Source organism: Solanum verrucosum, unplaced genomic scaffold (genome assembly GCF_900185275.1).
Source record: "Solanum verrucosum unplaced genomic scaffold, falcon-dt-bn FXZP01000307.1, whole genome shotgun sequence".
NCBI lineage: Eukaryota > Viridiplantae > Streptophyta > Magnoliopsida > Solanales > Solanaceae > Solanum > Solanum verrucosum.
The window spans coordinates 350359-363389 of NW_026020264.1; the positions used below are offsets into that span (position 1 = coordinate 350359).

Genomic DNA, 13031 nt, shown 5'->3' on the forward strand with positions numbered 1-13031 from the left:
CTATGATGATCAAAAAATATCTAGTTTTCTCTAGCTCTTATTTTCTTCATGCTTGTTAATTAGGAGAGGTTTGTTAAGGTCTAGCCCCCCTTGCTTGTACTTTTCTCTTTGAGATTTCTTTTCATTTTATTAATAAAACTAGCCCTAGGCACACCTTGCCTAGCGGACTTTCTTAAAAAAAAAAAAACTAATACACAAAACTAATGCAAGCATTATTTTTGTTAATATACTCTACCAAACGACCCCAAATCTCTCATAATCAAATGATAGATAAACATGCCTAATTGAAAGTCTTAAATGGCTATATATCATTTTATAACTATTTACCAATTGAATAAAAAAAAAAAATCTTTAAACAAAGGGGCAAATGAAATCAGAGATTCCATTTTATCATCAGCAGCTCAAACTTCACTAGTTTAGGTGGCAGTTTCTTCTCAAAACTCAACGCCCAACAAAAAGTGTTAGTCTGCTGGTAAGTGATCTGAAAAATTGCAGAAAATGGGATCAGTGTTTGATGAAAAAGATTTCTTGGCATGCTGTGGGAGCACCAAATTCGCGAAGGAGATGGTAGCAGCTGGCCCCTTTTCTACTCACCAAGATGCCATCCATGCTGCCAGAAATATCTGGTTCAACAAGGTTCTATATATATACCAATTTCACCAGTGCCCAAATTTCGTTTCTTTGTTTTTACCCTTCAATTTTACAGATGTTAATTAATTGATCCTTGTCAGGTTGATGTAAATGGATGGCTTGAAGCTTTTGCTGCTCATCCACAAATTGGTCAAGCCCCTTCTCTGGATCACAAAAGCCCTACTTTTGCCCAGTACAATTCTCTCTCTGCCTATAAGATTTTTTAACCTTTTTTGTTGATGTTCCTGAATATTGTGTGGAAGTTTTATGTTTTTCTTCTTCTGCTAGTTGATTTTGGACAATGAATTGCTTATGCCCAGTATTTATTTTTAAGTTTTTGCTTTTAACAGTTTGATTAAATCTTGCTACTTGCTAGGCAAGAAGGTAAATTGTGGTCATGATCTTTGCTAAAGTTGGTGTTTTTTTTTTTTTGGTTTTTAAAGTTCAAATGTTGGCTTGTTGGTGTTAAGTATGAAAAGACAAATCTCATAGTTGTTAATGCATACCATTGTAGTATAGAGACATTGAAAGTATCTAAGATATAGGTAAGAAATTCAAGAATTATGAATACGGACTTCAGTATTTTTAAAGTTGTGCTAGGTACACCTAGAATTTAAAATCTTAAAATTACATGGTGTTGCATGGATTATCACAAGAAAATTGAATAAATAATGCTAAGTGTGGCTTCTTTTTGGCAATCTTCAAGATCTCTTATATATGTGCTATTTGAATTTTTTGTTAGATGTGATAGTTTTTTTTATCTTGTCTATTCTTGTATAGCCGCACATCCATTTTAAGATTTGTATCTCTGCGACTCTGTGCTGTATGTTTGCATTAGAGGCCCAACGTTCACAACCAGAAAGATTGGTAGATTTATGAGCTTTGAGAGAACTTTTTTGTGCTGTTGTTCTATTATGTGGCTTCCCCATCTCCACCCTCTCGCCCTCAGACCTACAATGTTTACGTATCTTCTCTCAGTTATATGCTAATGCTTTGTCAGACCGGAAGGTAAACTTTAGTGTCTCCTCTTGCAGGTGGAGCAAGGGAGAGCAGTCAACAGCTCTGTCCACTGCTACTGAGTTGACGTTACAGGTATTTTGACCTAAAGATATATGCATTTCAGAAATCTATGAATCAAATGCAAAACAGTATTTTGGCCCTTTTTGTTTATTGATTGGGCCAATAGATTAAATTGTTTGTACAACTAGGCCGACTTTTTACTTTGTGCATTCAACATTGAGAGTTTACAATGGATCTTGCAGGAACTGCTTGAGTGGAATGCTCGCTACAGGGAGAAGTTTGGATTTGTCTTCTTGATATGTGCTTCAGGGAGAAGTACCCCTGAGATACTTGCAGAGTTGAAGGTAAAGTCTTTCTGTTTGAACGTAGAACGATCGATTATTTTTTTAGTAACCTCAGTTATAATTGGACATGTTATAATCTTATATTTCGAGAGCACATGCTTTTAGCTTTAGGGAACGTATCATTTGAGTTCCGAAAATTCCGTTGGAGTATGTAGAGGATTCCTTCACTGTTAAAGAGGTGGAATTTCTGTTCCAGTCCCCTGATGTCCAGAGTCAAGACAGACTTTAATTTTGAACTGTATCTTGTGAACCTTCTCTCTTAAGTCTGATATCTTGCATCCTTTCAACAATTTTTAGAAACCACCAAAGTTTGATCCCGTGTTGGCTCACAGTGCATTGAGATTTAGAAAAAGACTACAATTGATGTGAGAATGCCAAATCTGTTATAAAAGGGTGATCGTTGGAAGTCAGTTGTGAGCTGTAGGAAAAGATAGTAGCAAATCTGGATAAATTTCTGCATCTTATTCTAGTAGGCTGAACCTATAAAGGTTATGCGTGTGAATGTGCACCGACACTTTTAGCATTAACTTAAAAACCCCTTTTCTGCTGCTCTCTTGGCCGCATAAACTTTTACCATGTGATAAACGTGTCTCGTGTGAAGCTCCACCTAGCCTGTCCATTGAAATGGAAATTGCTCCTCATATCTCTGTTTGTTAGGATACTCTGACAGGAATCTTATGACATTTCAGTTTTTGAGCAGACTATGGGTCCATTCGTGATCTTTTTGATAATATGCGTGAACAAATAATAACTATAGTCCAACCATTTCCTGAATTTCATTGTCGGATTTGTATTCATTGGAAGAAGCTACTACATTGTCCATTACCCCCAATGAATGAATGTTATTTTTCCATGAGGACATCTTTTGCCCCTCGCTCTACCTAACCGGGTAAGAGCTATATCCTCTGATGGCCATCAATCACTGTTCTTCACATTTTTATAGATCAGGAAGTAGCTCACATAGCCTGCTTTCCAAACAACAGGCTATTTGTATTACTTTATCTACTGGGACAGTGGTGAAATAAACTTCTTTTCTGTTTTGTCACTTAAAGATTGACCCACATGCCATTTCAACTTTACCTCTTGTAGATACGATACCAGAACAGACCAATAATTGAGTTTGAGATTGGAGCCCAGGAGCAAATGAAAATAACTGAATTACGCCTTTCCAAGCTCTTCTCAGACAAAGCAGATACTGCTCCGGCAGTTAAACCGTTGTCTACAACTAATATTGCAACAAAAGCAGAAGGTGATTCCATCTTTTTATTTATCTTGAACATTTATTAGCTTTGATTGCTTTTCTGTATTTATGTAATTCATTGTTTTAATCTCAAAATTTGAGAAGTTGCTCCTCATTCTCCACTATACTGATTTTGCTTTACAGTAGTTGTGTAAAAATCCTTTCAAGGTTTTCTAAATGAAGTATACGGTGATCTAACTGTTTCTAAAACTCAACAAATATTTGATACATCTGAAATTATAAGTTCTATCTGCAGTTCAGTACCATATCTTATATTTTCCATTGAACCTTAAATTGTAGAAGATCGTGTGAACATTATTGGAGCACATTTGACTGCTGCTACTAGAGCTGCTGGGGTAAAACCAGCTCATATTCCAATTAGAACTCGCCCGCCCATCACAACCCATGTTCTGGACACTAGCCGTGGATGTCCAGCGAATGGCATTGAAGTACGACTGGAGATGTGGAAAGACAACCAAGCAAGACCACAATTTGGCGAAACTTATATTGATGGCTGGATTTTACTAGGGTCTTCAGCAACGGACAAAGATGGCCGAAGTGGTCAGTTGATGAATATGGTTGAAGCTTTGGTCCCAGGTATATACCGGATAAGTTTCAACACCGGTAAGTATAATCCCGATGGATTTTTCCCCTATGTGTGTATTGTGTTTGAGATCAAAGAATCCCAGAAATGGGATCATTTTCATGTTCCTCTGCTGCTTTCACCATTCTCACTCTCGACCTATCGAGGTAGCTAGATTGGTCAAGTGGCTGGTGAGAGTTGAATATTTTCACAAGGAATAATACTGTACTATATTTGGTGGAATGAATCACTTACCCTTTTGCTTTGTCTTGAAATTCTATTTCTTCCATCAGTTTGTATTACAAGAGTAAGCTTGACATAGTCACTTGCAAATACTAAGATTTCAAATCTTCTAAAAGGCTTTAAAGCTAACAAACAAAATTTAACCATAGTATAACAGTGGGTAATTTTAACATGTAGTCAAAGGTACAAGAGTATATTTGGACCTTTACTAGAAATATTTAGACATGTAGAATCCACCATGTCATTGTTCTTGGTTCCTAGAAATTCAACACAAGATAACAAGTTATAAATGCATTGTATACTTGAGCTGCTTCTGTGGGCTTGCTTCCTGATTTTAAACTCTTTAAGCCAGGTTTACATAATTTGTTGTTACTCCAATAAAAATAGAAACAAGTATTGAAAACCTTGAACTTGGCGCAAATTATTAGTTTTCGAACTATTGATAATCTTAAAAACACTTCTCTACTTGACTTATTAAACGTAGATATACCCTCATCTGCTATATGACATAGCAAGTGGTCTCAAATTCTTGTAGCAACATGAGACTCTAAATAAAATTTTGAGAGAAGTTTCGTAAACACTCCTAAACTTGGCAAGAATTTAGGGGTGTATTTGACTCATGTTGTCAAATCAAGGGTGTATTTAAGTTAAGTTATTCAAGTAAATAGTGTTTTTAAGGCTGTCAATAGTTTGCGAATGAAATTAATAATTCACACCAAATTTAGAGGTGTTTTGAATACTTCTCTAGTAAAAACATAAAGTAAAGTTTGCCGAAAGAAATTATAATATTGTTCTTCTTTTCCACTCTATTTATGGTTCTTTTCTTCTTCTTTTCCAATTTTAAAACTCCTTGCGCCTAATTTCCATAAACCTCGAGGCAACCATATGAATACGTAACATTAACATGTATTTTTTTCTACTTCATATATGGTTCCTTTTTCTTTTTATCCTTCCCCTCGTTTCGTTTTGCTCTCTGAAGTCATTTTCAATAAATTTTAGGGAAAAATAAGGAAAATTACATTTTTTTCTTTCAGAACCAAAAAAAGGAGAATGTTTCATTAATAAGTAAATTTAGTAAATAAATCCTCCTTACTTCCCCTACCTTTTTTTTTCCAACATTCTTTCCAAGAATAAGAGACACATAACACCTATAAATAAAGGTCTACGTACCTTCGACCCTCTCATTGCACCATTTACACAACATATATTTTCTCTTCTTAGTACAAATTTGATATGTCGAATCCTGGAAATAATATTACTAATATTACTTACGAAGGTGAAAATCATCAAGCTTCGGGTGCTAATAATTGGCTTGGCCCCTTAATTCCATACCTTAAAGGGATTACTATTGCTTTTGTCATATTTTTAGTGGGTTTTCTTATTGTTACTTGGATCCACGAGGACCGCAAAAAGAAAAATTCTGAAGCAAATAATAATAATAATAATGAGTCCGATGACAAATCGCAAGCCTAAAGAAAGAAGATGCATGCATGCACAACTCGACTACAACAATTGCTCCTTAGTCTCAAATAAGTTCGAGTTTGCTATTTATTTTTTCTTAATTTATTAGTTAGATGATCTTTTAATTTTTTATATTTGTTTCTTATAGTAAGTTGTTTGGAGAGAGTGGTAGAAATTACTTTTAGCTAGAGTTTGCTTACTTTTCAAGTTTATTTTTGGATTTTAATGAATTTATGATTTATTACCCTTGTTTGGTATAATTTGCACGATTAATCCTTCTGTTTTACATACATAATATGTTGTTGGAACAACGGTTGAAGAGTGTCTTTAAATTTATATTTTTTCAATCCTATTGATCAAACTACTATGAATTAGGAGTTATTTCTCGCATGATCATTCAATTAATAATAATTATTTTAGAAAGTCATTTTTTTATGGAAAATAATTAAAATAAAGAAGAAAGATAACTCTCCGAAACTCGGCATCACTTTTTGAAAGCATGCTAAACACAAAATTCTAATTTGATAAAAGTATTTTTTCCCCTTTTTTTAATTAATTAGTTAAATACAAACAAACTACTTTCCAAAATATAATTTTAAAAAGGATGTTAACTATAAAAAAAAGACCACTTTATAAAAAAAAATAGTAGATTTCAAAAGCTCAGCCAAAGACAAAGACCCGTTCAAATAGAGGCAAAAACTCAAACAAATTTGGATTATTATATAAAGATTGTTGGGTGATTGACACTTGTTGTGGTTTGTCACCATTTGTATTGAGAAAAACAAGATCTTTTTTTAACGGATTAGGAAGAATAGTTTGTGACCATTGTCTAATTATTATAGTTACAAAAAACCTATAAATATTTTTAGTCCAAAATCAAAATTCAAAACTCTTAAACTGTATATATTTTTATATAATTAATAAGTCTTTTGTGAAGTATTTTAGAAGACAAAAATGCAGGCTATCAAGGACAAGTTTAATGATATGAGCGCCATGCGCAAGGCCAAAGCTGAAGCTAAAGAGGAGGAAAAAGTAAGAATTATATTATACAAAAAATTTAAGGTTAAAAAATTAAACAGTTACAAGTCGCACAACATTGTGTTTTTGGTCATATTTTTGGAAAGCAAAAAAAAAAGTAGTTTTTCCAAGGAATACTTTAGAAACCTTGATCAATTAAAAATTATTATTATTATTATTATTATATTAGTAAAAGTATTATTGAAACTAGCTGGATGCAATTTTGATAATCAAGATACGATAAGGCTAATCCTTTTTTCCCTCCATTCCGTCAAGCTGCACATCTAGATGAGAGACATGTGTCTTATTTAAAATTTTAAGGTCAAGATTATATTTCATTAACAAATATTATAACCATAGTTAATTCAATCAATTTTAGAAAACAACTTCCTAAATTGATATGAACAAGATATATTCTATAAATTTGACATTCATTGATTTCATTTTATATTTTTTATTTAAATTATTAGAATTTTCTTTTATTACCAACAAACAAATTTTAAAACATACTTCTTTTTTTTCCCTTCAAACACAGTACGTAGCCACACTTTCTCCTCTTACTAAAGTGTAGTAATTTTGATGTTTCACATTTGTAGTTCTAATAATTTGTCGTCTTTTTTTATTTTATTTTTATTTCCCCTTTTTATTTTATTTTAAAGTTTTTGTCTACATTGATAATTATTCACATCTTTTATTTCGTTTTTCTAACATATAAAATATTTCAAGAACATATTTTATTATCACAAAAAATTGTTTAATTGATTCTCACTTTAAATATCGTACAATTTAATGTTTAAGTAAAAAATATAAAATGAAATCAATGAATATCAAAATTTATAGAAAATATCTTGTTCTTACCACATTTAGGGGTAGTTTTCCAAAATTGGTTGACTTAACTATGGTTATAATATTTGTTAATATAGTATAATCTTGCCTTAAAAATTTAAATAAGACACCTGTCTCTCATCTAGATGTGCACTTGACGAAATTGAGGGGAGCCAAATCCTAATTTTTGTATCGGCTAATTTCTTATTTTGTTAGATATAGTTCAAAGGCTAATAAGTTAGTTAGGGGACAAATTTTCACGGTTCAAATATGAAAAAGTAATACATAAAGAAGTCAAAGGGAGTTCAATCTCTATCTATATTGCTTGGACTCTCCAAAAAATATCGTAGAATTAATTGTGTCTGAGCAATATAGACATCCATTATATATACACAAAAAAAAAAATTAATCATATATAAACAATGTAATTTTTCATGAAAGATGCCTTCATTTGGCCTTACCTCCTACTCATCTTGATCGAGTAGTTTTTTTGGCAAAAAATAAATAAATTATTAGTCAAACACAACATGCTATTTTTCAAAAAAAAAAAAAATTGACAAAAAAGAAGATTATAGAAATTTTCCCAAACTATCAATTAGTATAAAATAATTTGTAGCCAGGATTTGAAAAAATCACACATTCAACTATACACACTATAGTAGACTAAACTACTGATAAATTAACAAATTAAATTCTTCAGTATGTATAACTTATATCGAAAATGATATATAGGCTGAGAAGGAGTTGGCAAAGGTAAGAGTAGAAGTAGCACATGAAGTAAGATTGGCAAGAGAGGCAGAAGCAGCCATGGATTTACATGTCAACAAAGCAGCACAGAAGATTGCAAATGAAGAGGAAAAGTGTGTTCATGATCAACCTGCAGGAGGAACCCTAGACCCTTATGCTTCTAGCTTCACCAACACTCACCTCAATAATGCTGGAACAGCACCAACTAACCATCTACTTTAAATCTTTTTTTTTTTACGGTGAAGTCAGGAATTTCACTGGGGATTCAAAATATAAATAAATAAAACAAACATAAGAATAAATTAAGAAAAATCAACATCTAATATATATTATGTAATTTTCTAATGAAGGAGATTCAGATAAACCCCTAGTGATTGCGTAGCTCAGCACATGTTTTTGTACTAGGTAGTTTGATGCCTCTAGCTTGGTTATTTTTTATATAATAGAAGAATAAGTGAAGCAACTTTTGATTTGGTTATAGATTTCAGTTTTAATTTGGTTACCGTGCTTCTAAAACGTAACGCTTTTATAATTGAGATTTTTATATTGCATTGTTAAACACCACAAGTTCAAATTGTGAATTAATTAAAATGTGATTGCATTTTTGTTTGAAACTTTGTTACTCGAGTCTCTAATTGTTAAATTCCATTAGCCCTGCAAATGTAAAATACAAGTAAAATGTTCTGAAATTTAATGGATTATCCGATTTCCAAAACAAACTTCCTTAAAATGTACTTATTAAAATTCTTTTTTATGTTTAAAAACTAAATGTAAAAAAATTGCAGTTGTCTAGAGCAATGTTAAAGTGGCTATGTTTTGACTCTGCTTTTATATATACTAAGAGAAATAGATAACCAAAAAGAGATGTAAGTTTTAGTTTTTATAATCACTTTTTGGTTGTTAATATACAGATTGGGACGGCTAATCTATTAGCGACAATTAATTAACGATAATAGCTTAATTGCCGTTAAATATGTTTATTTAGTGACAATTAACCTCTTTGCAAATGTCCCTAAAGTCTATAGCGATATAGGATCCAATATTGACAGTTAACTAATGCAGATAAAAGTTTTAGAGCTCTTTGTTAATGTGCATATTTATTGCTGCTAAAAACTGTTTTTATTGTGGTATCCATATAATAATAATGGTTAATCCTTTATTTTTTTTAAAAATAAATAGAACAAGATTGGCAAGTGACTAAAAGAAAACAATGCTTGCACTATCAAGGTAATTCATAAGATAAAACTGGAGGATATAAAACACATTTTGGCTAATGAAGTTTCCAAGCAAGCTACATGTTATTTTGATAAAATAAATCTGGGACAAGTTTTTCTAAAACCAATATGCAACTTGTACTTGTAATGTTTTGTCTAGACTTGACAATACTAGTGTATCCTTTAATGATATTCTTAATTATGATTGTGTAATGACTGCATTTAATGTTCTTCCTAATTTTTTTTCAATGACAAGGGACACCCGCAATCGCTATCCTTTGGGTGCTCACAGGTAAAACTCCCGCTCTTAACAATAATTCGCAAACCACACTCGCACTAGGTAAGCCCAGTGCGACGAGCTCAACCCAAAAGGCAAATCCCTTGTTGGCAAGGGGTTTTGAACTTGAGACCTCCAATATGAAAGTCTCAAGCCCTATAGCCATTGTTTAGAAACTTGTACTTAATAATAATTGTACTTACTCCTTGCATGATTTGATGATCAAAGGAGATGACAATCAATAGTTTTAATTAGCATTCTATGTAAAGAAATTTTGATTGCAGGTTATTAGTCAGCCAGCTAATAAGAAAAATTCTTATATTCAACACACATTCGGAGAGAAAAATAAAGTAACAGTTTTTTTCACAAAGCAAGAAAGTAGGAAGGGAGTATAATTATACTAAAATAAGATAGCATATTTAGCAGTTCTTCTACTGAAAAATGCAATATGATTACTCTCGTAACGATATTTTGATTGAATCGATGTAAAAAGAAAAAATAGTAACGTTTTTATGTTTGAAATTAAGGAAGTCTAATATCTTACCTCTATTTCAGTGAAAATGTATCTCACCATGTATTTTTTTCCAGTGAACTAGTTCGATAGGACGAAAATGATTGGAAAAAATCATATTCTATTACACAAGTTTCCTACTTATTTGCGATGAAAAAACCTTTGTTTCTACTGGTGCATCTTTTGAACCAAAAAGGGAGAAAAAAATGGAGAACTACACAAGGCTAATTGACTATGAAGTTTAATTTTTCAACTCATTGGATCTTTTATCCAATCAGTTTGTATGATTAAGTTCTTCATATTTTTTCTAGTGTAAACCTAGAGACACTTTCAAATAAAAAGCCAAGCTGAATTATACTACAAGAAAGAACTGATTCTTTGCTCTGATTATATTATTTTATTAGCCTGGAAAAAAAAAGTAAAGTAGAGGACTTTAAAATCATCAAATGATCAATGTCTTCATGAAGTTAATCAACTATTTTCCATACCAGTGATATATCCATGAAACTAAACCACTATAGTTTAATTAGTCTCTTAATAACCGCAGGAATTTTATTTTTTATTTTTAAAAATAGTATCTAACTATGATAAAGTTCACTGGTTCCATGAAATGTTTAATTTTCTTTATAAAAATATTTCTCCTTTATACATATTAATTTCATAATACCACTAGATTTGGAAGTATTTATATATGTTCGATTGAGAAATTAAAGGAGGTGGTATTGGTCAGCCATTTGAGATAAGGTTGAGAGAACCTAAATTTTTATTGATATAAGCAACAACTTATTTTAATCCCCACTTTAATAATAACCAAAAGCATAGATTAATTATATATATCTTATTATTTCATGGATGAACAAGTTGTTAAAAAGAAATAGTCACACCAGACTAATCACTTTGAAAAAAAAAAATTAACCCTCAAAAAACAAGAAAACATTTCTAATTAATGGAGTACTTAATTAGAAGTACCAAAAATAAGCACACAACAACAAAGAAGGAATTGAAGAAGGATTTTTTTTTTTTTCACAAAACTTAAAAATTTCAAAACATGAATCAAAGTAGCTAGAAAACCAAGCTTAATAATGTACAAATGATAATATTAATCCATTGAGAGATTTAATTTTTTCATCATAAAAAAAGTAGAAAATTTCTTAATAAAACCTGACCTAATATTGTGGCCTGTTTGTTGAGTTTCCATTCCATCCTTCACCTCCACTTTCCAATTGTAGTTGACCACCATTTGGCATGTTTAATGGCAAATTAAGAAAAGGTAATCCAATATTAGATGGATCAGCGAAATTACCACTTTGTCCTTGTTGCTGCTGCATCTGAATTGACTCATTCTCTTCATCCAAAGGCAATCTCTCATAAGCAACATTAGTAAATGAAGAAGCAATAACAATAACCGGACCCGATGCAATTAGCGCACCCACAACGTTTCCACCAACAACTTGACCTTGACCACCAGCTAAATAAATCGTTAAGCTGGTGGCCCCAGGGGGAGCGGGTGGTGGTAAGAAAGATCCAGATAAAGATAATATCTCAAATCTTCCATGTAACGTCACCACAGAACCGGCAGCTTGTGGCTGCCGTATGGTGACGTTATTCACCGTACCGCTCCCACTTAGTATACAAATTCCTCTTTGCCTTTTTCTCGCATAAGTCGCAACGGATTCGAAAACGTCATGTCCGCTACTCACTTCTAAAATATGCGCACGGAGCGCGTTAGCGCTCTCCCGTGTTATTATCACGGGAGGCTTAGGCTTGTTTTTGGACCCCGCGGGACGACCTCTTGGTCTACGTGCTACCCCGGGGCTATTATTATTATCGTTGTTGTTGTTGTTGTCGTCATCATCGGAAAATTGATTATTGTTCCGGTTGATTTCATTATCTTGAGGATCGTGGAGATGATGAGGGAGAAAACGATGATGAGAAGCGGAACCTAAGTCCAAACCAGCCATAACGATAACAATAACAATAACAAAAGTAGTGAACAGAAAACTAAGCTATAATAAACTATGATATGATTAATAATAAGGGAAATTAATTAATCACCATGAGTAGAAAATATGTATATATATAATTCTTGAAGTGAAAATATATTTTATGGAAAAGAAAAAGAAAACACAAGAAACTTCAAACCCTAGGAACGAATAGAAAAGTAAAGAGAGAACTGAGTGGAGAATACAGAGAAGAAATGGAGATGAAAGAGAGAGTGACAAAGTATGGTACATATTAAGGCCTTAAAATATAGCAAATAGTTTAATGAAGGGAATTGGGTGGGGGTGGGGGTGGGGGTAGGAATAACGATTAAATTAAATATTGTTGCTTTCTATAGGAATAAAATAATAAAGGAGGAAAAGGAAACAATAAAAGATAGGTTAATTAAGAGAATACATCTTTCATGTGAGAGAAATAAAACATGTCATGATGAAACATATTTTTTGATTTTAACTTAGTGTCCGGTATTTTTATTAGAGTTTGAGTAAATTTAAATTTTCGTTGAGAAGTTCCATGTTAGGAGTAAAGCGTGTCCTAACAAAAGTTATAAGAGAACTCAAATTTGAAATCACTGATTAAGGATGAAGGAATATTTATTACTCTATCACAGCCTTTATTTGGTATGTCACGATGATATTTAATGATTCATTATCTAATGTATGATATTCAGAAACCTCTGACTATGAGTTTTAAAAAATGCATAGAGCACTTAGTAGTGTCCTTTTAATTAAAAAAAAAGAGAGTTCATTTTTGCATTTCAACCCTGTGAATGGTCGTGTTTATATTATATTATATAGGCAATCATTCTTCCTATTGAAACTACAAAATTAAGGTAACGGGAGGGAAAAGTTTTGGATTTTCCACTTAGATTGGTTAGGACGGTAACGAAATTAATTAAAACAAGAAAATCTACGCCAT

General features: G+C 32.1%; 3 protein-coding genes across 4 annotated transcripts; 2 read left to right on the forward strand and 1 right to left on the reverse strand.

The window, feature by feature from the left end:
• The first annotated feature begins 349 nt into the window (after nt 1-349).
• Nucleotides 350-4082, forward strand: LOC125833706 (uric acid degradation bifunctional protein TTL). Of its 2 annotated transcripts, none has more exons than XM_049512877.1 (6): nt 350-636; nt 732-823; nt 1665-1722; nt 1893-1994; nt 3084-3243; nt 3535-4082. In XM_049512877.1, the coding sequence occupies exons 1-6, from the start codon at nt 499-501 to the stop codon at nt 3990-3992; spliced, it is 1008 nt and encodes a 335-aa protein (XP_049368834.1). In that variant the 5' UTR covers nt 350-498; the 3' UTR covers nt 3993-4082. The 2 variants fall into 2 exon arrangements, with proteins under 2 accessions (XP_049368834.1, XP_049368835.1); XM_049512878.1 differs by having other exon boundaries at nt 407-636; nt 3538-4082.
• Nucleotides 4083-6418: 2336 nt separating this feature from the next.
• Nucleotides 6419-8607, forward strand: LOC125833704 (late embryogenesis abundant protein 6-like). Its single transcript, XM_049512874.1, has 2 exons — nt 6419-6553; nt 8096-8607. Exons 1-2 carry the CDS (start codon nt 6476-6478, stop codon nt 8330-8332), a joined length of 315 nt encoding a protein of 104 aa, XP_049368831.1. The 5' UTR covers nt 6419-6475; the 3' UTR covers nt 8333-8607.
• Nucleotides 8608-11185: 2578 nt separating this feature from the next.
• Nucleotides 11186-12185, reverse strand: LOC125833679 (AT-hook motif nuclear-localized protein 23-like). Its single transcript, XM_049512846.1, has one exon. The coding sequence runs from the start codon at nt 12071-12073 to the stop codon at nt 11279-11281; it is 795 nt and encodes a 264-aa protein (XP_049368803.1). The 5' UTR covers nt 12074-12185; the 3' UTR covers nt 11186-11278.
• Between the last annotated feature and the right edge of the window lie 846 nt (nt 12186-13031).